Genomic DNA, 26862 nt, shown 5'->3' on the forward strand with positions numbered 1-26862 from the left:
TTGTTTTTTCAAACATAGCTTATTTTATTATACAGGAACATAATTCTCTGAAAATTAAAAGTTGTTTGATACAGTTTCAAATTACTTTCAGTTGCTAACAGAAAACAAAAGTAAAGGCAATTTTATCATACATTGGAACATAAATCACATTTAAGCACAAACCTAGAAAACAACAGATTCATTTCTCATCTTTAACCTGTTTCTTCTCACTGTCTGCTTCCGTATCAAAAGTGAATGGTTTGTCATAACCCATTAGATGGTCATAATCTTCAGGGTTTGGAAAGAGCACTGGATTAACTAACAGCGATTTTGTTTTAGCATAAAATGTGGTAAATATATGAGCGCTGTCTGGAATCCTCACGTCGTTCTGGTGAAACACTGTACTTTTTTCTAAAAGCACAACATTATAAGTAATGGCTTTGTAAGTGTCTGTTGTAGCTTCATGGTACAACCGAACAACATAGCCTTTCGTAACAAAGTGAAGCAGTGCTGGAGTAATCACCGTAAAGCTTCCTATGATGCCATAAAATAATATTTGCAAAGGTAGACTTCCAAATATAATATTGTTTTGTGCAAAAATATATGGTAGTAATGCAAGACTGATGACACTTGTAGAATAAGAGAAACATTTCACACCTAAGTAGGAAAAAAAAAAAACATGAGTATTAATATTTATAAATTTTATAAAAGAATCAATCTATCCAATTAATTCTTCCACCTTTCTTCTTATATCATCATCAAAACAACAAGACCAAAACACATATATAGTAATTATTATTTTCCAGGCTCTGTGTTAAGTTCTTTACATACTTTATATATTTTATTCATAACATCTTCAAAAACACACTATGAAGCAGATATATAATTATCACCATCACTCCCATAATTATCACCATCATACGAGAAAAATAAAGCACTTGCCCAATGTCACAAAACTACCAAGAGGCAGGCAGTACTGGGCTTCAAACCCAAGCAATTTGATTCTAGTGTCCAGACCATTAGCCAGTACAGTACCCCTCCAGGTTGGAAAACCTGCTTTAGGGTTAGCTGGCCTCCACCTCAGTTCCCCAATAAAAGATTTAATATTACTCAAAGATCCTTATGAATACTATGAAAATTAATTCAGTCAGACTAAATAAAACTATTAACAAGCACTTCCACATACCTAGCATTAAATGTTTACATATAAGACTAACATTATTAGATTAAGTAATTAGATTAAGTGTCCAGGATTTTTTTTTTTAAAGTGTCCAGGATTAAAACAGCAAATTACCAAAAAAACACAACACCAATGGTTAAGAAACATGTGGGAAATACATTCAACTTCTTTACCAAGAAAAGATATTCAAATGTTAATTTTTTTTACCTGTCACATTAAAAAGATTAAAAATCAATGACTTCTGAAATATGTATTTAAAAATGGTTAAAATGGTAAATTTTATTATTTTTTAAAGATTTTATTTATTTTATTTTATTTATTTATGAGAGAGAGAGAGAGAGGCAGAGACACAGGCAGAGAAAGAAGCAGGGAGCCTGACGTGGGACTCGATCCCGGGTCTCCAGGATCACGCCCTGGGCTGAAGATGGCGCTAAACCATTGAGCCACCGGGGCTGCCCATAAATTGTATGTTATGTATATTTTACCACATTAAATAAGTGACTTAAAATGAAAATTCTTAGTTTGATTGTATAATTTTACCATCTGTTTAGAAAATAGACAAGTTGAGATCCCAGACAAGTTGATTATAAAGCTAATTTAGAAAAACAAGAAGAAAAAAAAGGTTGGGGGGAGGAGTTAGATACTAAAACATAATGCTATAATTAAAATGGTGTGCTGCTGGTACACAAATAAATAGATCAATAGAACAAAATGGAAAATTTAGAAAGAAAACCTAACTGCATACAGAAATTTAGCATAAAGATATAATCTTGACGGTGCCTGGGTGGCTCAGTTGGTTGAATATCCAACTCTTGATTTTGGCTCAGGTCATGAGATCGAGCCCACATAAGGCTCCATGCTCAGGACAGAGGCCACCTGTCCCTCTCCTGCTTCTCTGCACATCCTCTAATAAATAAATAAAATCTTTAAAAAATATATCAAATATGTGCCAAAAGTTGGATTAAAAAAAGAACCCTATCCACACATACGAAAGAAATATAGACACCATACTGAACCAAAAATGTACATGGCCCTTAAACAGATAAAATGTTAACAAACTTCAATCATAAGAACATGAAATTAAAAGCACAGCGAGATATTGTTTTTCCCCCAAACTGCCAAAAACCAAAAGTTTGACAACAAACTCTGCTGGTGAGGCTATAATACTCTCTTGTACACTGCTATTGGTTGAAGGCTTAATGATCTTGCATCAGTAATTTTAAAATAATTCCTTCCTTCCTCCCACAGAGAGTTGCTATGACACTGGCACACATATAACTAGATACAATGGGGACCAAGATGCCTCCTATATAAAAGCCTCCTTAGGGACGCCTAGGTGGCTCAGCGGTTGAGCACCTGCCCCTGGCTCAGGGCATGATCTGCAATCTCAGGATCAAGTCCCACATCAGGCTCCCTGCCTGGAGCCTGCTTCTCCTTCTGCCTACGTCTCTGCCTTTCTCTGTCTTTCATGAATAAATAAATAAAATCTTAAAAAAAAAAAAAAAAAAGGCCTCCTTAGTTCTTCCAACTACTTTTTCCCCATGATTTTTGTCACTATGGTGGGTTGAAAAGTGTACCCCAAAATTCATGTCCACCCAGAACCTCCAAATGTGACCTCATTTGGAAATAGTCTCTTTGGGCAGCCCCAGTGGCCCAGCAGTTTAGTGCTGCCTTTGGCCCGGGGTGTGATCCTGGAGACCTGGGATCGAGTCCCATGTCAGGCTCCCTGCATGGAGCCTGCTTCTCCCTCTGCCTGTGTCTCGCCTCTCTCTCTCTCTCTCTCTCTCTCTCTCTCTATCTGTCATGAATAAATAAATAAAATATTTTTAAAAAAAAGAAATAGTCTCTTTGTATATAATCAAAAATTGAGATGAGATCATCCTAGAATAGAGTAGGCCATAAATCCAATGAGAATATCCTTATAAGGACAGAACAAGACAGACACACAGAGAAGGCCACATGAGTAAGAACCAAAAATTGGAGTTATGCAGTTATGCCCCCATAAGCCAGGAACACAACTGGTTACTGGGAGCCACTAGAAGCTGGAAAAGGCAAGGAATTCTTTCCTAGACCCTTCAGAGGCAGTATGGCCTTTATCAATACTCTGATTTCAAAACATGAGCTTTCAGAACAAATTCTGTTACTTTAGTCACCAAGTTTGTGGAAATGTATTATAAGAGCCTGAGGAAACTAATACATATACCTTATTTTGCTTGGATTGAAGTAATTACTATTTTCTAAACATATTCTGGGCTTTCCCATCTTCATGTCTTTGCTCATACTACCCTATGCCCTTCTTTCACACCTCCTCATGTTCAAATTCTCCTCATCCGAAAATAAGACTATGACAAAGTCATTATTTGTTGATGAATTAACAAAAACTATCAACTATAAGACCCTTCAAATGTCTTTAAACTGGTACATATTTGGCAGTTTAAAGATCTCTAAAAAGGGGGATGCCTGGGTGGCTCAGTGGTTGAGCATCTGTCTTTGGCTCAGGGCGTGATCCTGGAGTACCGGGACTGAGTCCCACTTCGAGCTCGCTGCATGGAGCCTGCTTCTCTGCCAGTCTCTGTCTCTCATGAATAAATAAAATCTTTAAAAAAAGAATCTCTAAAATGGTACCTGTTATATATAGAAAAAAATGTTTCTCCCTCAGTTTCTACATAGAAAAAATAGTGATCCCTGAAAAGTACAGTTTCTAATTATCATAATATTGAAAGAACTCAAACATTAAATTCCTATACAAGTTATAATTCTAAAACTTTGAATACCATGGATAACTACGCTCTCCTACAAACATAACATCCTATTTATATAGGTAGGTACACCAAAATTCCTATTTATATTCTCTTCTTTACAGACTGGAGTCAAGCGGAAATAAGAAATAAATTAATGTCTCCCCTACATTTGAAGGACCTGTGTCTGTTCAGAAAGAAGGGTATCATGGGGGTCACTGTTAATACATCTCAATGGTATAAACCCAGGTATCCCAGGCCAGAGATATGGCACAGGTTCAATGGCCAACTCATGTACTGATTCCTGAAGACATTTCTAATCACCCAAAATTGATTTTTCCAGTAACTTCAAAACTCCTCTCAATAGTGATTATAATCAGTCCTTATTGCCAATGTTTTATTTTTTTTTAAGATTTTATTTATTTACTCATGAGAGACAGAGAGAGAGAGAGAGAGAGAGAGAGAGAGGCAGAGACCAGGCAGAGGGAGAAGCAGGCTCCACGCAGGGAGCCCAATACGGAACTCGATCCCGGGTCTCCAGGATCACACCCTGGGCTGAAGGCAGCACTAAACTGCTGAGCAACCCGGGCTCCCTTGCCAAAGTCTTATATAGCTAAAATTGTATCCTTAACACAGTTTATTTTGACACCACATACTTGAGAACATACAGATTTCCAGAGTAAATTTTAGATGATTCAGACACCAGCATAATCAAAAACAGGAATGCAAATGCAGGTGGTGAAATCTTGTGGCCGACTTGGTTATAAAGTCGTACTCCAGGTATGTCGGTTATACTTTTAAGATTACTGAAATGAAATACAACCTCAGGAACTTGAACAAAGCACATACCTAAGTTCTTCTGACCTCCCTAATAAATTATTCTAAATACTAAATCATACTAAATACCAAATTAAGAGCTAAGGAAAGAGGGCAGCCTGGGTGGCTCAGCGGTTTGGCACCTGCCTTCGGCCCAGGGTGTGATCCTGGAGACCCAGGATCGAGTCCCACGTCGGGCTCCCCGCGTGGAGCCTGCTTCTCCCTCTGCCTGTGTCTCTGCCTCTCTCTCTGTGTGTCTCTCATGAATAAATAAAGAAAATCTTTTAAAAACAAAAAAAGAGCTAAGGAAAGAGCTTCAAACTTAGAGCTATTTAATAATACTCTTTGTCTTCTCAAGTACTACCACCTAGAAAACCCACTAAACATGTTTCTTGAAAATGTTAAAGTGACCTCAAAAAACATAAAAGAAATACACTATTTAATTATAAAAGTATTATATGTTTATTGCAATGGCCAAATTTAAAAATATATAAAGTGGGGATCCCTGGGTGGCTCAGCGGTTTGGCACCTGCCTTCGGTCCAGGGCATGATCCTGGAGTCCCGGGATCGAGTCCCGCATCAGGCTTCTGCATGGAGCCTGCTTCTCCCTCTGCCTTTGTCTCTGCCTCGCTCTCTCTCTGTGTGTCTCTCATGAATAAATAAATAAAATCTTTAAAAAATAATAAAAAATAAAAATAAAAAAAAATAAATATATAAAGTAAATGTGTACTTCCCCCAAATAACCACTCTTAAGGGGTATAATTCCGTATTTTTTTCTCTCTCTCCATATTCAAACATTACACAAATATACACTATTTTGTGTTCTATTTTGTTGTTAAACATCTTGGGAAGTGACCAAGGGAGGGAAGCTTTAGCACCTAGCCATAAGATCCCAAAGTCAGGGGCACCTGGGTGGCTCAGTCAGTCAAGTGTCTGCCTTCAGCTCAGGTCATTATCTCAGGGTCCTAAGTCTGATCCCCCTATCGGGCTCCCTGCTCAGTGGGGAGCCTACTTCTCCCTCTCCCTCTGCCTGCAGATACCCCTGCTTGTGCTCTGTGTCATATAAATAAATACAATCTTTAAAAAAAAAAATCACAAAGCCATAACAGTCTTCAAAAATCTTTCTAAAATCTCCTAAAAATGCAAAGGTTTCAGCCTCTAATCTTGATTTACAAGCCACAAGAAAAAAAATTATAACCTAACTTTGCCTCATATCTTACAATTAAGAGATGATATAATAAGAAGTAATGTATCTTGGGTCCATTTTTACAACTAAAAGGGGGTTAAAAGGAAATTACCCTCACTTCTGATTACCCACCAAATACTGTTCGGGCCAGATTCCCAGTATAAATCAGCCTTCCATCTTCTGATTTTTCAAGCTCTGTATGTAAGCACTGAACACATCTTTCCCAACAAAGAGGTATCTATTGAAACAGAGACCGTTATAAGGTGAGTACATAATAAAGTGCATTTAGGATCAACTTTTAATTTTTTTAAGCTTTATAAATTATAATGAAGAGTAAGAGAACGTGTCATATGAGGTGGTTTAATTCTCCCACATAATCTACCAAGTTCAAGAAATCCAACTAACAAAATCACTGTCCTTAATTCATTAGTCACCTACTGAGTTGGAGTTTGAAAATCCAGGTTTGCATCCCAGCTGAAGGCTTCCCCCACCCCCATCCCCCCCCCAGATAAAGTGGGGCCTGGAACAAGTAAAACATTTTAGTGGCATAATTTCTTCATTCTGTGGTGAACGAAGACATTACTCCTGTTCTCCTGTCAAAATTTTAAATGCATTAGCTTTTCAAAAAAATGTTAATGTATGTAAAAAAAAAAACTGGGAACGCAAATTGTTTCAAGTCCAGATCGTTTTTAATATTTCTAAAACGCTTATATTATAGCTAGTATGTCTTTTTAGAAAGTTAACTCTTTCCCTATTCATCTCCTTGCATCTGTTGTTCCTCTTAAGAAAATACTTCACTTGACATCTTCATCACATTTCACAGGAACAAGAGTTCCCATAAGGTGTAAAAATGAATTTCACAGCACACACCCTTCAAAATGCAAAAGGTATGCCTAATCCCTTTACGCTGAAATTTAATGACATTCCAATTCCCATGTTAGGCATTTCTTCCACGTTTTCAACCATACTTTCTAATTCTGACATTTTAAAGGGCAGGATTAGGAGACAATTTATTCAGATTAAAATGACAGGATCCGGCAGCCTGGGTGGCTCAGCAGTTTAGCGCCGCCTTCGGCCCAGGGCGTGATCCTGGAGACCCGGGATCGAGTCCCACGTCGGGCTCCCTGCGTGGAGCCTGCTTCTCCCTCTGCCTGTGTCTCTGCCTCTCTGTGTGTGTCTGTCATGAATAAATAAATAAAATCTTAAAAAAAAAATAAAGTGAGAGGATTAATATCTCCAACTCCTTTCTCCAGGGAGCAAAGGAATTCCTTAAAATAGCCTCATCTAAAAATAAAAAAAAATAAAAAAAAGAACAAACTTCAAGTCAGGTTGAGTTCTTTCAGTGCATCTCCCTCCATTCGTTGCAAATCAACCCTTCCGAGGCTTCCTCTCAGGGGCAGAAAATAGCGCGAGTCCTCACAAGCCCGCTGGGTCTGCAACCACCTGTGAACCACTTTCTGGAGCCGCCCGGAAAAACCACCAAACGGCCGGTCTCGAAGGGATGGGGATGGGGATGGGGATGGGGATGGGGATGGGGATGGGGATGGGGATGGGGATGGGGATGGGGATGGATCCCCCTGGAGCCGCGGGCGCCCCGGGCCTCCCGCCGAGGCCGAGGCCGAGGCCGAGCCCGAGCCCCGCGGAGGGCCGCTCCCCACCCACGCCCCCCGGCCGACGCTCCCTGGGCCCCGCCGCCCCCCAGAATGCCGACCTGCGTTCGCGCCCGCCGGCCCACGAGCGGCGAGGCTCCCCGCAAGCCCACGCCTCCGCCAAGCGGCCTCGAGGAGCCGCGCCAGGGGGCCGCCCGCCAGGACGCCGCCCTCAGGCCTCGCAGCGCGGCGGCCGCCCGCGGTACCGTGCTCTGCCCGCCGAGCCCAAGTCCGGCCGCCCGCCGGCTGCGCAGCGCCAGGAGCAGCATCCCGCGCGAGGCCCGCGGCAGCCGAGCAGCCCGAGGCCCCAGGCCCGCCGCCGCCGCCGCCGCCGCCGCACCCCGCCGCGCACGCCCCGCCCCCGGAGGCCCGCCGGCCCGGAGCCGCCGCCCGCGCGTGCGCAGAACCCGCGGCCTGCCCGCGCCTCCCCGGCCTCGCGCGTTCAGTTGCAAGGTCCGGGCGGACAGCCCCGCGGCGCCAAGGGCGGACGGAGCCTGGAAGGCAGAGTTCAGCCTCTGATGCGCCTGAGCGTCATTTTTCTAGGCCTCCAAACCCGTTTTCTCTTCGGAAAACGATTCTAACCTATTAGCACAGAGGAACGATACTTTATGCGACTTGGACAAAAATGAATGGTGATTTAATCCAACCGTGGGGTTGGTAGAAAATAATTGGAACTTGTTCATGCGGTGCTGATACTTGACAGATTGGTCCTCTGGAATCCTTCACACGTTTGTTCATTACTTGTTAAGTACCGAGAGCCTAAGACTAAGGAGCAGAGGACATAAAGATACCGCACAAAATTGGAAACCTGTACTAACGGTGGAGGAAACACCTAAAACTACGCTGAAATATAATGCTATTTTAATATAATTAAAATATACCAATCTACAAAAGCCTTGAGAAGCCAAAAAAAAAAAAAGAGCATGATTATTTTGGCCTCAGAATGTCTAAAAGCTTTACGTTATCTGAGACTTGAAGGATGAGCATCCAACTGGTTGACACACCTATTTACTATTTCAGAAGAATGCTTTTGAGTCAAGAGGCTTTTGGCATAGGAAAGGATCAAACTCAAAAGTCTAAAATAGTATCACCTTGACAATTCAAATCCCTGTCTTTTTTTTTTTTTTTTTTTTTTCTGGGAATCCAAAGGGATAAAATTATACTGCTTTGGGGATCCCTGGGTGGCTCAGTGGTTTAGCACCTGCCTTGGGCTCAGGGCATGGTCCTAGGGCCCCAGGATCAAGTCCCACATCAGGCTCCCTGCATGAAGCCTACTTCTCCCTCTGCCTGTGTCTCTCTGCCTCTCTCCCTCTCTCTCTCTCTCTGTGTCTTTCATGAATAAATAAATAAAATCTAAAAAAAAATAATAATTATACTGCTTCTTTATGAGTGACTTCATTTTCTTAAAGCTATCTTCCACTTACATTTTAAAAACTCTTCTGTTTAGTGTAATTGATACCACAAACATCAATTATCCATTTAATTGGTATGTTTAAAATTTTCTGTTAGTACAGTGTTTTCCTACTGTTACAAAGATAAATTGAGACATTTTTAAATGTTTTGGTTTATTTGAGCAAAAATCTATTCAAATTGGACTGCACCAAACAAAGTGGTTAAGAGTCCTCCACTGAGAGTAGCTAATAGACATTTGTTGAAAATAAACTACTTGAATGGGTTTTTGAATTTCCCTTCAAAGATGAAGGTTGATGGGAAATTACAAACCGGTTATCACTTAGAGAATGTATGACTGCCATTACTGTATATCCTGTTTGTTTTTTAGCTATCTTTCCTCCCCATCCACCAGCTCTCTTTCTTTCATTAAGGTGAGTTTAAGGGCAGAATGGCATGATGAAAAAAGAAAAGAAAAATTTTGGTAAAGCTAGTATAATAAGAACCCTAAATATTTTTTTTATATATTACTGGCTTAAAGCATGTATTAGGAGAACCTTTCCCAAGAAGAATTTGCCAACAGATTATCAAAATCTTTTAAAATGTTCATATTCTGAAGAAATAATCAGAAACATGGTCAAAAAGTATTGCAGAGATACTAAACACAGTATTACTTTAAATGATTTAAAAATGGAAATGAAGTAGGGGCACCTGGATGCTCAGTCTAAGTATCCAATTCTGATTTCTGCTCAGGTCATGATCTCAGAGTGTTGAGAGCAAGCCCCACGTGCAGCTTTGCATGCTGGGTGTGGAGCCTGCTTAAGAGTCTTTTTCACTCTCTTCCCATCCCCCTGCCCTCTATCTCTCTTTTAAAAAATTAAAAATTCAAACCAGGTGTATGTCTAACATTAGAGAAATACTTAAGTGAATCATGATCTATTTATACAATGTAATTCTATACAAACATTAGAAATGATGCCTATTGAGATTTTGGTTACAGAGACGTTAAATTGGAAAGTTAACCAGAACCATATACACACAGTCTGATCATGTAAAAGTGCGTGGAAAAAACAAACATCTGCAATCTATTTTTTATAATGAGCATATATTATATTGACTACATAAATAAAAATTTAAAATACAGTAAAATTTTGTACAAAAGAAACTAATAGGGGATCCCTGGGTGGCTCAGCGGTTGAGCGGCTGCCTTTGGTTCAGGTCATGATCCAGGGATTCCGGGATCTAGTCCCACATGAGGCTCTCCGCAGCTAGCCTGCTTCTCCCTGTGCCTACGTCTTGGCCTCTGTGTCTCTCGTGAATAAGTAAAAAGCTTTTTAAAAGAGAGAAAAAGAATATGGGCTCACAGCCTCCTCTCCTCACCCCATGGTCTCTCCTCCCTACCAAACTCTATTCTGAGCTACCGTTAAAACCAAAAACTTAAAAAAAAAAAATTTTTTTTTCTTGTAAGAGCTTTGAAAAGTTAACTCAGAACAGTCCGTTATAAAGCAATGATTTATCTTCCAGATCAACAAAACATGTCTTTCAAGCAAAAGTCATAAATTAGGTCAACCCATTTTGCTTCGTCTTTACTTTCCTATGTGGACATTGTTAGTACAACAGCGCCTAGTTGAGCAACATGCCACGGAGAGTGTCTTGGCCCTACATTGCCTTCTTGCCCCCGTCTCCTGAACAGAGTGCAAACTTTATTTAGCTGTTTCAGCTTTTCTGGAAGGGTGCCTGAACCAAACCACAGCAAAGCAAGTAAAAAGGGTGGACCGATCGACAGAGCGAGAGAGGAAGGGTGCTGGGGCAGAGAGGGCGTGGAGGGTCAAAGACGGCCTCAGAATTCAGTTATCCGCGGCGAACTCCTGGGATTTTCACCGAGCGATCTCAGAATTAAGCAGAGCTGAGTAACTCCCGGCAGGGAGGGGTTTGTAGGGACGGAGAAAGGCTCCCAACCCTGGGGGGTGGAGGCGTGGTTAGTGATCGGTGCCGAGAAGAGAGGAAACGAGGCCAGCCGATTGTGCTAGCAGTCAAGATGCTCTTGCCCCTTTCCACCAAAAGACAGTTTTTTAAAGAGCACGATCTTGTTAGCATCGAAACCGCACTCCCCCTGTTCAATCTTTTCTCTGCAGGTAATCTTCGACCCCGGACAACCTCTAAAATCACCAAAGAGCGTAACATTCAGCGTGAGAAACTACAAGTCCCAGGGTGTAGTGCGGCAGTGGAGGCTGTAGCCTCCAGAGTAACTACGAATCCCAGGATGCAGCGCTGCCTTGGACCCCGCCCCCCCCTCCCCTCCCGCCGAGCTGCTTCTGGGAATGACGTCCCTGAAGAAATCGGATCAGGATCGGCGCTGCATGCTGGGAGTCAGAAGACCCAGAATCGGATTGGTGGGGATTTGCAAAGGGCCGCGGTCCCGCGAGGTTGGCCAGCGGCACTGCGGGAGGAGGGACGGGGGGCGGGGGGGCGCTGCGCACTTCCTGTTGGCGGAAGTAGTAGGTACTCAGCAGGTACTAATCTCCCGCGCGGCGCAGAGCGCGTCGGTGACCCGGCGGAAGTGATTCCTCTAAGTGCCCCGGAACCCAGGGCGCAGGCAGCTGGGGGTGGGGGGGCGGCCCTGGAGTAGGGGCTGTGGCGGTGCGCGGGGAGCCGGCGCGGTGGCTGCGGTGGCTGCAGGGCTGACGAGTGAGTGTCGGGCTGGGGTGGGAACGGAGCTCCGGATCCGCGTGGAGGCCACGGCAGGCTCGCGCTGGGCGCGCTCGCGATCCTCCTTCCCACCCCTTCCCATTTGGGCGGGGAAGGAACGGAAGCTCTTAACCTCGCCGGGCCTCTTCGGCTCCTGGTTTGGGGGAGGGGAGAGGAGGGCGGCGGGACCTTCCCAGGCGCCGCTCGGTGGGCTCCAAGGAGGGTGGAAGGAGGGGCGGCGGCCCGCGGGCCTGGGCCTTCCCGGGGCTGAGCGCGGGGAGGGCGGAGTCAGGAGCGCGGCAGCCCTGTCGCTTTTCCTTTTTGCTTTCCCCGTGTGCTCTCAGATAACGTCCTTTTCTTGGAGTCGGTCCCCCAGGCACAGGAGTGGCTCTCCCAGTCCCAGCCCTCATCTTTTTCCAGCTGCAGGACCCCGAGAAGTTTACCTTCTGGGGGAACTTGTCGGACCATCTCTGCCCGACTTGATAGTTTGGGATTCCCGTCGCGCGCCTGCCTTCCAGGTCTGGCTGAAAGGTATCTAGTACCGCGACGGGGGGTTTCCCTCTCGGACTGAAAACTCTCGTGACATAGTCGTAAAGTTCACGTCAGTAGCGCGAGCGATTTTTACTTGGCGTCACCTTCGGTGTGGAGAACAACCGAAATCCTTTCGTTCGAGCTTTAAAGTCCTTTTTTCTTTTTCTTTTTTTTTTTTTTTTTCAAATCGCCAGATTTGCTTTTTTGATCCCCAAATAGTCGTTTCCTTTTCTGTTTAGTAGACTAAGATGATAAATCTGTGCTCTCGCTTACATTATATTTGTAATCCATGATGTTGAAACCTCACAGTTCACACGTGGATTCATTCATTCTGGAAATACAATGGTAAGGAAGCAACTGTGGTCTCTGCCGTCGGGGATATTTATTTATTGCCCGTGGTGATTCGGGGTGCCTTTTTAGTTTTTAAAATGACTTATTATTTTTTTCCCTTAACTGAATTTAACTGGTAACTACATATAAAAATATATATGTTTATCTCAGCTCACAGATTCCAGTTTCATTACCTTTATGGTAATTCAGTGAAGTAATTAGGCGATAGTAGTCAGAAGTTCTTGTCAGCTCTAAATATCAAGTTCTAAAGTAATGTTTGAGTGTATCTTACACAGCGCTTCTTTGGTGAGTTTTTCTAAATACAGATTTTTCATTGCTATGAGATAATGTGGAAACTCTTTGCGTTTACACTGATATGTGTACATGCATTTTAGCTAACTTGTGTTTACTGTTCCGTTATTAAATAAGATCCAAAAAAGCCCATCAAGTGATGCCTGAACTTTCAAGCCTTGGTAATTAAGAAAACAATAATACCATTCACTAAGAAATGTTTATTGAACATCTATGTGCTAGGTGCTATACTAGGCTTACCCTAATGGAGCTTGGGGAAAGAGAGGAAATACAATAAGTGTAAGGTATAAGCAGATATAGTTTCAAGTGGTGGTAAATGAAGAAATTGTATCAAGATTAGAGTTAGATTAAATTAGGTGACTAGGATAGGGGTGTCTAATTGTGATAGGGCGGTGAGCAAGAAGTTGATGTTTCTCGCATGGAGACCTAAATGATAAGGAAGATCTAAAGGAAGAGCTTTTAAGATAGCAGTAACTACAAATATAAAGACCTTAAGAGAAGAATGGACTTGAACTATTACAATACTAAGAAGGCCAGCATACAGTATAGCTGGGGCATAGTGAAGTAAGAAGGATGGGAAATAAAATCAGAGTAGTTAGCAAAGACTAAATAAGATACAACATTATAGTTCTTTTTCTCGTTTGTAACGAGAGTCCATTAGAGGATTTTGTGCAGGGGAATGACGTCTAATTTCTACTTTTGATGGCTAGTTGCTGTGTGGCAAACAGACCAGTTGGAGGAAAGCGAGGAAACTAGCTCCTCAGGAGGTTTATAGTAAGTAGTCCAATTGAGAAATAGTAGCTTTAACTAGAGATGTAGGGTGGAAGTTTGTGAGGAATGGTCTGATTTGAAATATAATTTGAAGATGGAGCCAGGTAGGTCTTGCCTTCACCCCTAAGACAGAAAAAAAATTTGAGGAATCAACTGTTTTGCCCAAGCATCTGGGTGAACAGTGGTACCATTTACTGAAATAAGACAGGAGCCTACGCTGGTTTCTGAGGAATAAGGAGTTTTGCATAGGAAATCAGGAGTTTGATAATTATTATACAGCTCAGAATGTGTGCAAGTAGGCAAGTTGAATATCCATAACTATTGCTTAGGGGCAAAGTCAGGCTAGGAGGATTATCTGGGGGTCATATTTTATAGATAATATGTAAACCTGTGGACTGAAGGACATCAAGCAGAGAGTGTTAATGGAGAAGAGGGCAGAAGACTGGGAGCGTTGTGGTCAAAAGATGAGCAAACCGTGATGAAAGCAGAAAAGCCAGGAGGGTGTGGCATCTACAATACTAAGGGAGGAACCTTTTGGGAAGGAGGGAGTAGTCAACTGTAAAATCCTGCTAAGAGTTAGATAAGGATTAAAAATTCTCCATGTAAACAAAGTAATTGAAATATGATGAGCCCTTTGAATGGACTGGCAGGCCAGAAGTCTGATCAGATTGGGTTAAGAAGTGAATAGTAGTAATGATGTTACAGCATTTTTTTTTAAATTTTTATTTATTTATGATAGTCACCGAGAGAGAGAGAGAGAGAGAGGCAGAGACACAGGCAGAGGGAGAAGCAGGCTCCATGCACCGGGAGCCCGATGTGGGATTCGATCCCGGGTCTCCGGGATCGCGCCCTGGGCCAAAGGCAGGCGCCAAACCGCTGCGCCACCCAGGGATCCCTGATGTTACAGCATTTTGATGTGCTAATGGGAATGAAAGCAGGACTGAGTTCTTGGAGAGGTGTGCTTAAGTGGAAAGATTGGCCTTGGATAGGAAGGTTGATTTTTTATTCAATTTTTGAAACAGGAGGGTAGACAGATTATATGATATATAGAGGCAAGTAGGATGGAGATAGAAAGACAAGGCAATTGAAGTGCTATCTTTCTGTTTTCCTGATAAAGTAAGTAAAGTCTGGGCAAGGAGAAGGTGTTGGAGGTTTAGGAGAAGCTAGGATTTTTTTCAGAGTAGAAAATGCTGGGTGCCTATTTATTTTAGCCCATCATTCTAAGGATTTTTTAAAATTATTTTATAATATGTTTAATCTATAATTAGATACTATATAGTGGAAGTATTTGTTCGGACTTTTTAAAACCAAAACAAAGGAGTTTGGGGATCATTGTCTAAGAGGGAGGTTAGGTGCGTTACAGGGGTGAGGCATACATACTCCATGGAAACACATAGCACTCTGGAGCCCTTAAGTTCTGTGCTGTATGAGAGCAACAACTCTTTAATAAAGATGGGAAACTGGGAATTACAGGCATTTGTAGAGGGAGGAAGAATTTCAGATGGGTACAATCATGAAATGGTGCTGGAAGGAACTTTTAGACACAATTTAGTTCATTGTGTTTAACAGAGAAAGAAACAGGACTCATCACTTTAATAACCTATCAGCGTCTCAAGATGGAAATTTGGAGAGTAGAAATTCAGATGAGGACTTTGCAGTGACACTGTTGCTTTGTGTATATGCCTTCCCCACCCTTCTCCTGATCTGGCTCATGCTGTTTATTTTCCCTCTTCTTCCAGTTCTGCTTGGTAAAAACACCTCCATCCACTGAGACCCAGATCAAAAGCTAGTTTCCTCTTGTGGCTGTTCACTGAACAGATTCATAGTTCCAGATTTACTTCTTTAGGACTCCCAAAGTCCTGTTCCCCTCTATTAGCATCTGCAAACCTAGAGAATTTGGATTTATTATCAACATAAGTATCTTTTGAAAGGTTAATGAGACAGAAAACCATTTTCGATTGATGATATTTCTACAATGAAAGATATCAAAATTTAAGAAATATCATCAATAAATTAAGTTAAAAAATCTTACTTTAACCTAATTTTTTTGATTGAGTTGTAATTAACATTTGGGAAATGCTCAGCATGCCATTTAATTTTCTAGAAAGTTGCCTCATGCTTCTTCCTAATCATTCCTCCAGAAGCAGCCACTAATCTATCACTCTGAGTTCATTTTGCCTGTTCTAAAATTTCATACAAATGGATTAATGCAGTATGTACTTTTTTGTTTGTTTCTCCTTTCAGTATGTTTTTGGTATTCACCTATGTCTTGTGTATCAGTAGATCATTCCTTTTTGTTGTGAGTAGTATTCCTCTGTACAAATGTATTATAGCTTCTGTGTCATCAGGATAGTCTCTCATTTATTTTGAATAAAGCTTCTGTGAACATTTCTGTAAAGATTCTTTGTGAGCAAATTATTTCTTGGATAAATACTTAGGAATCTAGTGTAAGAATTTAGGAAAGTCTTGTTTATCATTTTGCCACTTGTAAATTGGTATGAAACAGCTATAATTTACCAAACATAAGTAGCCAAGAACCGTTATTCACAGTGATCTGGAGATCACTTAACATCACTGTAATGATTGTTGTGGTCTGCACAACCCTGTGTAATATTTCTGATTGGTCATTTGAGCCCAATCTAAAACAGAGCTCTTGGGGATCCCTGGGTGGCGCAGAGGTTTAGCGCCTGCCTTTGGCCCAGGGCGCGATCCTGGAGACCCGGGATCGAATCCCACGTCGGGCTTCCGGTGCATGGAGCCTGCTTCTCCCTCTGCCTGTGTCTCTGCCTCTCTCTCTCTCTCTCTCTGTGTGACTATCATAAATAAATAAAAATTAAAAAAATAAATAAATAAAAAATAAAACAGAGCTCTTAAATATCAGAGAAATCTCTTCTAATCCAGATTCCTAAAGCCCCACAATTCACGATAGGCAGAACATAGAACTGGGGATCCCTGGGTGGCTCAGCGGTTTAGCGCCGCCTTCAGCCCAGGGCGTGATCCTGGACTCCCCAGGATCGAGTCCCACATCAGGCTTTCTGCATGGAGCCTGCTTCTCCCTCTGCTTGTATCTCTCTCTCTCTCTCTCTCTCTCTCTCTCTCTCTCTCTCTCTCATAAATAAATAAATAAATAAATAAATAAATAAATAAATAAATAAATAAAATCTTTTTAAAAAAAAAAAAACAACCTATAACTGGCTTTTATGAGGGCTTGTTTTGAGAAAACAAGCCCTGCTGATGAAATATAGCATAGTTGATTACTGAGTATTGTTAGATGAGTCATTATTTTAGTAAAAACTTGATCTTTTTTTTTTTTAATTTTTTTAAGATTTATTTATTTATTCATGATAGATGTAGAGAGAGAAAGAGAGGCACAGGCACAGGAGGAGAGAGAAGCAGGCTCCATGCCGGGAGCCTGACGTGGGACTCGATCCCGGGACTCCAGGATCATGCCCTGGGCCAAAGGCAGGTGCCAAACCGCTGAGCCACCCAGGGATCCCAAAACTTGATCATTTAGTACAGTTAGGCCATGATTAATTGTTAACCATGAGAAATAGATTGGAAATTGAGGTCAATGTTTTTACTTTTTTTTTTTTTGTTTTTTTTCATTTATTCATGAGAGACACAGACAAGGGCGGGAGCAGAGACACAGGCAGAGAGAAGCAGGCTCCATTCGGGTCTCCAGGTTCACTCCCTGGGCCAAAGGCAGGCCTTAAACCACTGAGCCACCCATTCTTTTACTTTAAATGACCTAATAGACTCCTTCAGTAAAAGCAAAGAACTGTCCTCTTTGACCTACTGGAGACTGCCACTGAGAACAAAACTTGTTCTTAGAGTCAGGGATATTTGAGAACGAGTTTTAACCCTAGGAGATTTGAGGACATTATCAAACCAAGTTTCAGATTGCATTAGTTCTAAGAAACCTAAAATTCCAGAAGTCATGTATAGGAATATATGCTTCATACACTTGCATTTATAATTAGCAGTTTATGGTAGTCCGTGCAAAACTGTGAGACTGATGTTTTAATTATCATAATTTCATAAAATGTGGTTATGTCATTGAAGTCTTTAATTTTTTGGGGGCACCTGGGCGGTTCAGTCAGTTGAGCATCTGCCTTCGGCTCAGATCAAGCCCCATGTCACACTCCCTGCTCAGCGGGGAGTCTGCTTCTCCCTCTCCCTCTGTGTGTTCTCTCTCTCTCTCAAATGAATCTTTAAAAATAAATAAATAAAAACTGTTTTAAGAATTAGAATTCATATTGACTGAATGTTATTGTGAAAGATGGAATACCATCTCCTTCCTTAGTTACTCCCTCCCTTCAGTATAGCCCAGAATATTTCCATAAACTTAAATAGAAGTTTCCTAGAAGGAACAGTTTTCACTGTGGTTGTCTAAAAGTTCTAAGTTTATTCAATGCCAACATCCTGGAAGAACATGAAAATAATCAATACTGGTCAAAAACATATCGTATCATTAAATAACTATTCTGTTAGAAAGCTCAGAATAGGAACACCTGGGTGGCTCAGTGGTTGGGTGCCTGCCTTCGGCCCAGGGCGTTGATCCTGGAGTCCTGGGATTGGAGTCCCACAGTGGGCTCTCTGCATGGAGACTGCTTATCTCTCTACCTGTGTATCTGCCTCTCTCTGTGTCTCTCATGAATAAATAAATTAAAATCTTAAAAAAAAAAAAATCAGAATGCTACTATCTGTGTTTGTGGCAGACACATTATTGTATGAAGCTTCACATTGTTAACATTACCATATAATTACCCTTGTGTTGAATCCCTGTCACAAAGAAATAGAACCTGCTTGCTTTGTGGAAACTTAACAGCTAGTAAGCAAGACAAAATATATCTAAAAGGACACACTTAAAAGCATTTGCATCTGATAGTGAAGAAAACTATAAATTTCACAGTGAAGGAGAAATGGAGGAGGGTTACCATTTGCTAAAAGTAATAAGACTGCCTACACAAGAATTAAATATAGGAACATTGTTATAAGTTAAATAGGCCAGAATGAGAATTTTAACTTGTCTTGAAAGACATGAATCCAGTGACACTGTAAGCACATTCTGAGCAGAATGTTTTGATGTGTTATTTTACAAATTGGAATAACCTAATTTCTATCACCTTGTATTTGTTTTCCAAATTAATCCTATTTTTACATATTTTTAATCATCAAGCCGACCATTGTTCCCTTATGAGCTGCTTGGTTCCACGCTCTTGTTTCTCTTCTCTTCTCTTCTCTTCTCTTCTCTTCTCTTCTCTTCTCTTCTCTTCTCTTCTCTTCTCTTCTCTTCTCTTCTCTTTTTTTCTCTTAAGATTTTATTTATTTGAGAGAGAATGAGCAGGGGGAAAGGAGCAGAGGGAGAAGCAGGCTCCCAGCTGAGGAGGGAGCCTGGTACAGCTTGATCCCAGGACCATAGGATCATGACCTAGCATCATGACCTGAGCTGAAGGCAGACATTTAACCCACTGAGGTGCTCCAGTTTCTTTTTTTTTTTTTTTTTTTTAAGATTTTATTTATTATTTAGAGAGAGTACACAAGTACAAGTAGGGGAAGGGAGAGAAAGAATCCCAAGCAGACTCTGCACCAAGCACAGAGCCCTACACAGGATTCTACCCTGAGATCATGCCTAACCCACTTAGCCACCCAGGTGCCCCTCTTTTTTTTTTTAATTTATTTACATAAGTAATCTCTACACCCAATGTGGGGCTCAAACTCACAACCCAGAGATCAAGAGTTCACATGCTTTTCCAACTGAGCCAGCCAGGAGCCTCTTTTTAAAAATCAAAAAGCTTCTTTTTAAAAATCAAAGGGGTATCTGTCTGGCTCAGTCAGTTAAGCATCTGTCTTTGGCCTAACCGATGAGCCCCCCAGGGGTCCCTAAATCATAGCTTTCTTTAAGAAAACCATAATTTTCTAGTTATTTACACTTTTATGGGGGGGGGGGTGAGATTTTTTTTTTTTTTTAAGATTTTATTTATTCATGAGAGACACAGAGAGAAGTAGAGACACAGGCAGAGGGAGAAGCAGGCTCCATGAAGAAAGCCTGGGACCCCAGGATCAGGCCTTGAGCCAAAGGCAGCCACTCAACCGCTGAGCCACCCAGGAGTACCTATTTACACTTTTGAAAATGTATTTTTGTGCATTTCATTTATTCTGCAGAAAACGTGATTAAGAGGCAAGAAACCACTTATTTTACATAAATGGCACCAGGGACACCTTTTTCATTTGTACTATTAGAATCAATATCCTATTTGCCTTTGCACACAAGACTAGTGTTTCTCTAAAGTAGATATCAAGAATTGCTCATCTTCTGATGATTCTGCTGCTTGTGCTATTTACTTAGTTTTCCCCTTTCCTCCAGCACTTGATTCTTAGCACATTCATTTTAATGTTTTAATTTGCATGTTCTATGATTACTGTTGGGATCAAGCATTCGTATACAGGTCTATGAGATTATTTGCATTTTTTTCTTCTGTTTTTCCAGAGCTTGGTAGATGTTTTATATTTGGTTCTTTAATCTGTAGCATATTTTTGTGAGTGATGTCAGACATCTAACCTTCCTACCTTTTTGAAGTAAATAGCCAATGTAAGAAGACAGAAAATACAGAGAATAGATTTGCAGCTGTTGCTGTCATCTACTTAATAATCCAAGCAAATCAATTGAAAAACTATTAGTACTGATAAGAGAATTCTGCAAAGATAATGGGATACAAAATCAACTTTTAATAGATTTAAAAGCTTTTCTTTAAAACACCAGCAATAGGGATCCCCGGGTGGCGCAGCGGTTTGGCGCCTGCCTTTGGCCCAGGGCGCGATCCTGGAGACCCGGGATCGAATCCCACATCGGGCTCCCGGTGCATGGAGCCTGCTTCTCCCTCTGCCTGTGTATCTGCCTCCCTCTCTCTCTCTCTCTCTCTCTCTCCGTGTGACTATCATAAATAAAAAACAAAACAAAACAAAACAAAAAACACCAGCAATAATCTTACAGAAAGTATAATAGGAAAACAAGATGGCATTCATAATAAAAACTATAAAGTACCTAAAAGTCAACTAACAGGAAATGTGCAGTGGTAAAATGGGACTTGCCTGACCATTTAGCAAAACCTGTTTATCACACTTTATGATGAAAATAATGGATATATTGGTCAGGTATAAACAGATTAGCGAAAAAAAGATTAGTGAGACAATATAGTCTAGAAATCCATATAATATAATAAATGATAATGGTAACATTTCAAATCCAAAGGATGGGCTGTTCAAAGATCTTTTCAGTGTTCAGTCATACTAGATTCAGTACTGATTTCAGTGTAGGTACTAGGCTCACCTCGAATTTCTATTGGTTACTAAAAATTTTTTTAAACTATAAAAGTAATATTTATATATATATAACACTGTAAAAGCACAACGACATCCGAGAACTTTTTGTTCATGCTGCTGTATCTTCTGCCTAGAACTATTTTCAACCTACTTCTCTACCACTGCATTTGCCTACCTAATTCATATTTCCAGAACTCAGCTCAGTTATGGAGTAAGGTATTCAAGTGTTTACACTGAGACTTTTCTAACTCCAAACTTAGACTTATGTAAGTAATTTGTGGGTTACATCCAAATTTAATCATATTTCAAATATTTTTAACTTCTACATAAGAATTAGGATTTACTTTTAACTGTTAATGTTAATTTACTGTTCTCTTATTAATGATGGGGAGTCCCTTCCCCCACTCACCCACCTTCAACATTGTTATATAAATGGTGAGATTGATTTGCTATATTAAGTCTATAGAGAAGCTGTTGCTACCCAAAGGGCTTCTAAGATGTGACTTTGCATGGTTGCTTAGCTACTGCTAGTTAAATAAACATTCTAGATGTTTTGCTCTGGAGATTTTCCAGATAGAAAGTTGGCACTCAAATTTCTTCCAGCTTTTCTAGCATTTTTTTCCTTTTTGTTTTTTCAGAATGATTACAAAGCAGTATGAATAGAATAAAATAAAAATGACCAATGAATTTTGGTCTAGTATCATTAAGTGACACAGTACTGTTTTAAAATTTTAGATAAGTATCTAAGGATTTATATCAGCAGCTCTTACCAGTAGTAAAAAGGAAGTTTTAATGGGAGCCAAAATTGTTTACCATGGCAGTATAGAATAATGGTAAGGTGCATGGGCTTTAAAGCAAACCTACCTAACTTTAAATCCTCATGCTACCAGTTATGTTAGAGAAGCTTTAAGCAAGTAGTAGCCTCTTAGTGTTTCTTCATCTCTGACATGCAAATAATTATTCCCCTGTGAAAGTGTTGTTTTAAAATAATGTATGTAGTCATATAGTGCAATATCTACCACTTATTAGCCCGTCAAATTGTTGGTAATGATGTGACATTGCCCTTGTTGTCCTTAGCTCATATTAGATATGGTACTTTAAATATTTCCCTCCATGCTTAGTATTCTAGACTAATTGATTTGATTCCTACTCCCATTCTGTCATTACCTGGAACAAATCAATTCAACCCCTCTACATCGGTCATACTACCATTTCTTAAGATGAGGGATTACGTGGGTTATCTCCAAGTTCCTTTCCTGTTCTAAAATGTTATGGTTCATTTTTTGGCCCTTCCCTTAAGGCTAGAATAAAACACTGGTCAGGAATTTCTAAGAGGATAGGATATTTATTTTCCTGTTAATAACATAAAAATAATGGTATAAATAGAATCCTCCTTGAAGAAATGATATGAAATTAAAATTACTCGAAACATGAGCCCTTTTTCTTTAGCATTCATCTCATTTTGTAAAATTTAAATTTCTTGAGGCACTTGGGTGCCTCAGTTGGTTAAGTGTCTGCCTTTGGCTCAGGTCACGATCCCAGGGTTCTGGGATTGAGCCCCACATTGGGCTCCCTGCTGTGCTGTCCCTCTGTCTCAAATAAATAAATAAAATATTTTTTTAAAAAATTTAAGATTTCTCAAAATATTAAAGATTTTCTACCACTTCACTGTTAAATTTTGCAGCAAGGATAGCACAGTAAGATGCACCATAAATGTCACACTTACATAAGCTGAGGGCAAGCCCTTTTCATTTTTATGAAAGCTACTTCATGTCCTTGGATTTATCATGTCATTCATTCAGCAAATAAGTGCTGTAGTGTCCACTAGTATCTAGTAGATACAAGTATACAAAGAAATTATTAAGACCAGCAATCTCTGGGCAGCCCCAGTGGCTCAGCGGTTTAGCGCCGCCTTCAGTCCAGGGTGTGATCCTGGAGACCCGGGATCGAGTCCCACGTCGGGCTCCCGGCATGGAGCCTGCTTGTCCCTCTGCCTGTGTCTCTGCCCCTCTCTCTCTCTCTCTCTCTCTCTCTCTCTCATGAATAAATAAATAAACTTAAAAAAAAAAAAAAGACCAGCAATCTCCTTCAAGTTCAATTCAACTCCTAAGGAACAACATCTGTATTTTTAAACTCTTGTCAAAATAGTTACGTTAAAGGGGGGGATAAAACCAAATCTGTATTTAGACTACTATTCTGAAGGTGATCATCTTTTCTCAGATGTTCAGAAACTTGATCCTGTTCCATATTATGATGGCTGGGAAACTTGCATAGCAGAGAGAGAGTCCTTAACTTGTAATAACAAACACTTTAAATAGTAATGGGTGAAAACATTATTCCAGCATTAATCTTAAAATAGCATTGTTATATTTTCAGGAAACTACTAAAGTTCCTGTCGAAGTAAAGTAGAATTTCGTAAGAACATAATGGGTAAGTGGTATAAAATTAATTTTATATTTCAACTAGGAGAAGCTGGTTTTTTTTCTCTAGGATAGGCTTTTCCCATTGGTGAATTCAAGTAAAAAAATGATCAGAGAAGACTAAAATTAGTTGTTTAAATATACAGCATCTGTTTACTGCAGGCATATCTCAGAGATACTGTGGGTTTGGTTCCAGACCACAGCAATAAAGCAAATCAAATGAATTTTTTGGTTTCCTCATGTTTATAAAAGTTCTATTTACATTGTACTGTAATCTATTAAGTATATGATAGCATTATGTCCATGTATATAATACCTTAATTTTAAAATACCTTATTGCTAAAAAATGCTAATCATCATCTGAGCTTTTGGTGAGTCATCACTGTAACAAAAACAATAATAATAAAAAAGTTTGAAATATTGTGAGAATTACCAAAATGTGACACAGACACAAAGACAGCAAATGCTGTTGGAAAATGGCACCAACTTGCTCGATGCAGGGTTACCACATTCCTTCAATTTGTCAAAACTGCAAAGCACAGTAAAACAAGGTATGCCTGGACATATTTTTGAAAGGCAGATAAGTAATGTTTCTGTGCCAAGTATAATTTGTGAGTGCTAGTAAAAACACCTCAAGAAATTAGAAACTTTCCCAACAAACATATAAAATGCTTTAACTTGCAAAAAAAAAATTTTGTAAATTTAATTGATAATTGTTTTTCTTTTCTAAGAAATTGGTAAAACCTGCTAAATATTTGTATGCTTGAGTAGTCTATAATTTAGAAGTTACTTTAATCTTTATGAGTCCAGCAGCTTTTATTATGAAAAATTGCAAGAGTGATAGACTACATAGCCTTCAGTGATTGTTAATATTTTGCCACATTTGCTTTCCCTTTGTGTATGTTGTTTCTACCAATATACACATACACACATTTTCTTCCATTTATTTACTTGTATGGTATCACTTCATTCTAAATACATGAGTAGGCATCTCCTATTTCAGTCCATATTCAGAATTTCCCAGTCATTTCAATAGTGTTCTTTACAGCAGGTATATTATAGACATACCTCATTTTAGTGTGCTTCACTTTATTGCACTTCACAGATACTGCATTTTTTTTAACAAATTGAGGGCTTGTGGCCACCCTGCATGGAACAAGCCTATTGATGCCATTTTTCTAATAGCAGTTCCTTATTTCACATCTCTGTCACATTTTGGTAATTCTCACAGTATTTTACTTTTTCATTATTATTATTATATTTGTTATGGTGATCAGAATGTTTTTAATGTTATCTTTGATGTTACTATTGTAATTAATTTAAGATGCCATGAACCATGCCCACGTAAGATAGGGAACTTAATATATGTTGTGTGTGTTCTGACTCCCACACCGACCAGCTCTTCCCTCATCTCTCTCTCTCTCTCCTCAGACTTCCTTATTCCCTAAGACACAAAAATTGAAATTAGGCCAATTAATAACCCTACAGTGATCTCTAAATATTCAAGTGAAAGGAAGCATTACACATCTCTAACTTTCAAGAAATTATTAAGCTTAGTGAGGAAAGCATGTCAAAAGTTGAGACAAGCTGAAGGCTATGCCTCTTGTGCCAAACAGCCAAGTTATGAATGCAAAAGAAAAGTTTTTGAAGGAAATTAAAAGTGCTACTCCAGTGAACACACAAAAAATAAAAAAGCAAAACAGTCTTATCATTGATAGAAAAAGTCTGAGTGGTCTGGATAGAAGATCAAACCAGCCATAACATTCTCTTAAAACAAAGCCTAATCCAGAACAAGGTCCTGACTCTTCAATTCTGTGAAGGCTAAGAGAGGTGAGGGAGCTATAAAAGAAAAGTGTGAAGCTAGCAGAAGCTGACTTATGAGGTTCAAGGAAAGAAGCTGTCTCTATAACATAAAACTGTAAGGTGAAGCAGCAAGTTATCCAGATCCCGCTAAAGTAATTAGTGAGGGTGGCTAAACTTTACAACAGATCTCCAATGGAGATGGAACACCTTGTATTGGAAAAAGATGCCCATTTAGGACTTTCATCGCTAGAGAGGAAAAATCAATGCCTGGCTTCAAATCTTCAAAGGACAGGCTGACTCTCCTGTCAGGGGTAATGCAGCTAGTGATTTTCAGTCACAGCCAGTGCTCAGTGACCATTCCAAATATCTTGGAGCTCTTCAGAATTATGCTAAATCTACTCTGTGTGTGCTCCGTAAATGGAACAACAAAGCCTGGATGACAACACGTCTGTTTCCAGCATGGTTTGCTGAGTATTTTAAGCCTACTCTTGTTACTTAAATACGTTTCATAAGGTATAGCTGCCACAGAGAGTGATTCTTCTGATGCATCTGGGCAAAGTAAACTGAAAACCTGGGAAAGATTCACCATTCTAGAATACATGTGATTCATGGGAAGACATCAAAACATCAACATTAACAGGAATGTGGAAGAAATTGATTGCAACTCTTGGATGACTCTCAGGGATTCAAGACTTCCTTGGAGGAAGTCACTGCAGATGTGGTAGAAACAGCAAAAACTAGAAGTGGAGCCTGAAGGTGTGACTGAATTGCTACAATTTCATGATAAAACTTGAACAGATGAGGAGCTGTATCTTATGGGTGAGCAAAGAAAGTGGTTTCTTGAAGTGGAATCTACTCCTAGTGAAGATGCTGTGATGATCATTGAAATGACAACAATGGAATTAGAATATTACATAAACTTAATTGATAAAGCAGTGGAAGGGTTTAAGAGGATTGACTCCGATTTTGAAAAAAAATCTGCTGTGGGTCAGAAACTGTCAAACAGCCTCACATGCTACAGAGAAATCATTCCTGAAAGAAAGAGTTAATTGATGCAGCATACTTCACTACTGTCTTACTTTAAGAAATTGCCACAGCTGCCCCAACCTATAGCAGTCACAGCCCTCAGTCAATGACTATCAACATCAAAGGAAGAACTACTACCTGGCGAAAAGATTACTATTCACAGGAAACTGTGACAGTGGTTAGCATTTTTTAACAATGAAGTTAAAGTATGTACATTTTTCTTTTAGACAGTGCCATAGCGCACTTAATAGACTACAGTATGCTATAAACATAACTTTTATATTCACCAGGAAACCAGGAACTTGACTCACTTTCCCATTATTTGCTTTAATGTGGTGGTCTGCAACTGAACCTACAGTATCTTTGAGGTATTCCCATGTTTTATATACAGGATTCAATCAAGAATCACTGCGTTAATTTGTCTCTTTAGTCTCCTTTAAATAGTTGCCTACTTTGGGGGCATTAAGAGTGAAGTCTTTCATGAGAATTTAAAATTTAGATTTTTGTTTACTCCTGATTACATTTAGATTAGACATTTTGGGCAGCTGTAGTACATAAATGATTTTTATATTAATCTTAATTTGAGAGATTTTTAAATTAACTATTAACAAATGAATAAATAAATGGATATTTGTAGCTTGAATACTTCAGCTTTATCCTCTGTACTTTTTCTAGGGCTTCCTAAATTTATAATAAGCCTTAAAATACTTTCTTTCAAATA

At 39.9% G+C, this 26862-nt stretch overlaps 2 protein-coding genes across 9 annotated transcripts in view; one reads left to right on the forward strand and one right to left on the reverse strand.

Annotated features, from left to right (window-relative positions):
• On the reverse strand, positions 1–11728 carry TMEM70 (transmembrane protein 70). Its single transcript, XM_072803785.1, has 4 exons — positions 11624–11728; positions 7611–8042; positions 6032–6137; positions 1–636 (listed from the first exon to the last, which is right to left on the reverse strand). Exons 1-4 carry the CDS (start codon positions 11726–11728, stop codon positions 179–181), a joined length of 1101 nt encoding a protein of 366 aa, XP_072659886.1. The 3' UTR covers positions 1–178.
• Positions 11240–26862, forward strand: part of ELOC (elongin C) — a 24505-nt gene continuing 8882 nt past the window's right edge. Inside the window, exons 1-3 of one of the 8 annotated variants that reach the window (XM_072804194.1) lie at positions 11483–11625; positions 12046–12156; positions 23269–23322. In XM_072804194.1, coding sequence (XP_072660295.1) covers positions 23319–23322 — 4 coding nt within the window. In that variant the 5' untranslated portion in view covers positions 11483–11625; positions 12046–12156; positions 23269–23318. Of the gene's footprint in view, positions 11364–11422; positions 11626–11697; positions 11783–11969; positions 12157–23251; positions 23323–26862 lie in introns of those variants that run through there. The other 7 variants (XM_072804193.1, XM_072804192.1, XM_072804195.1 and 4 more) reach the window with 7 other exon arrangements.

This window comes from Canis lupus, chromosome 28, assembly GCF_048164855.1.
Source record: "Canis lupus baileyi chromosome 28, mCanLup2.hap1, whole genome shotgun sequence".
In the NCBI taxonomy this organism is placed as follows: domain Eukaryota; kingdom Metazoa; phylum Chordata; class Mammalia; order Carnivora; family Canidae; genus Canis; species Canis lupus.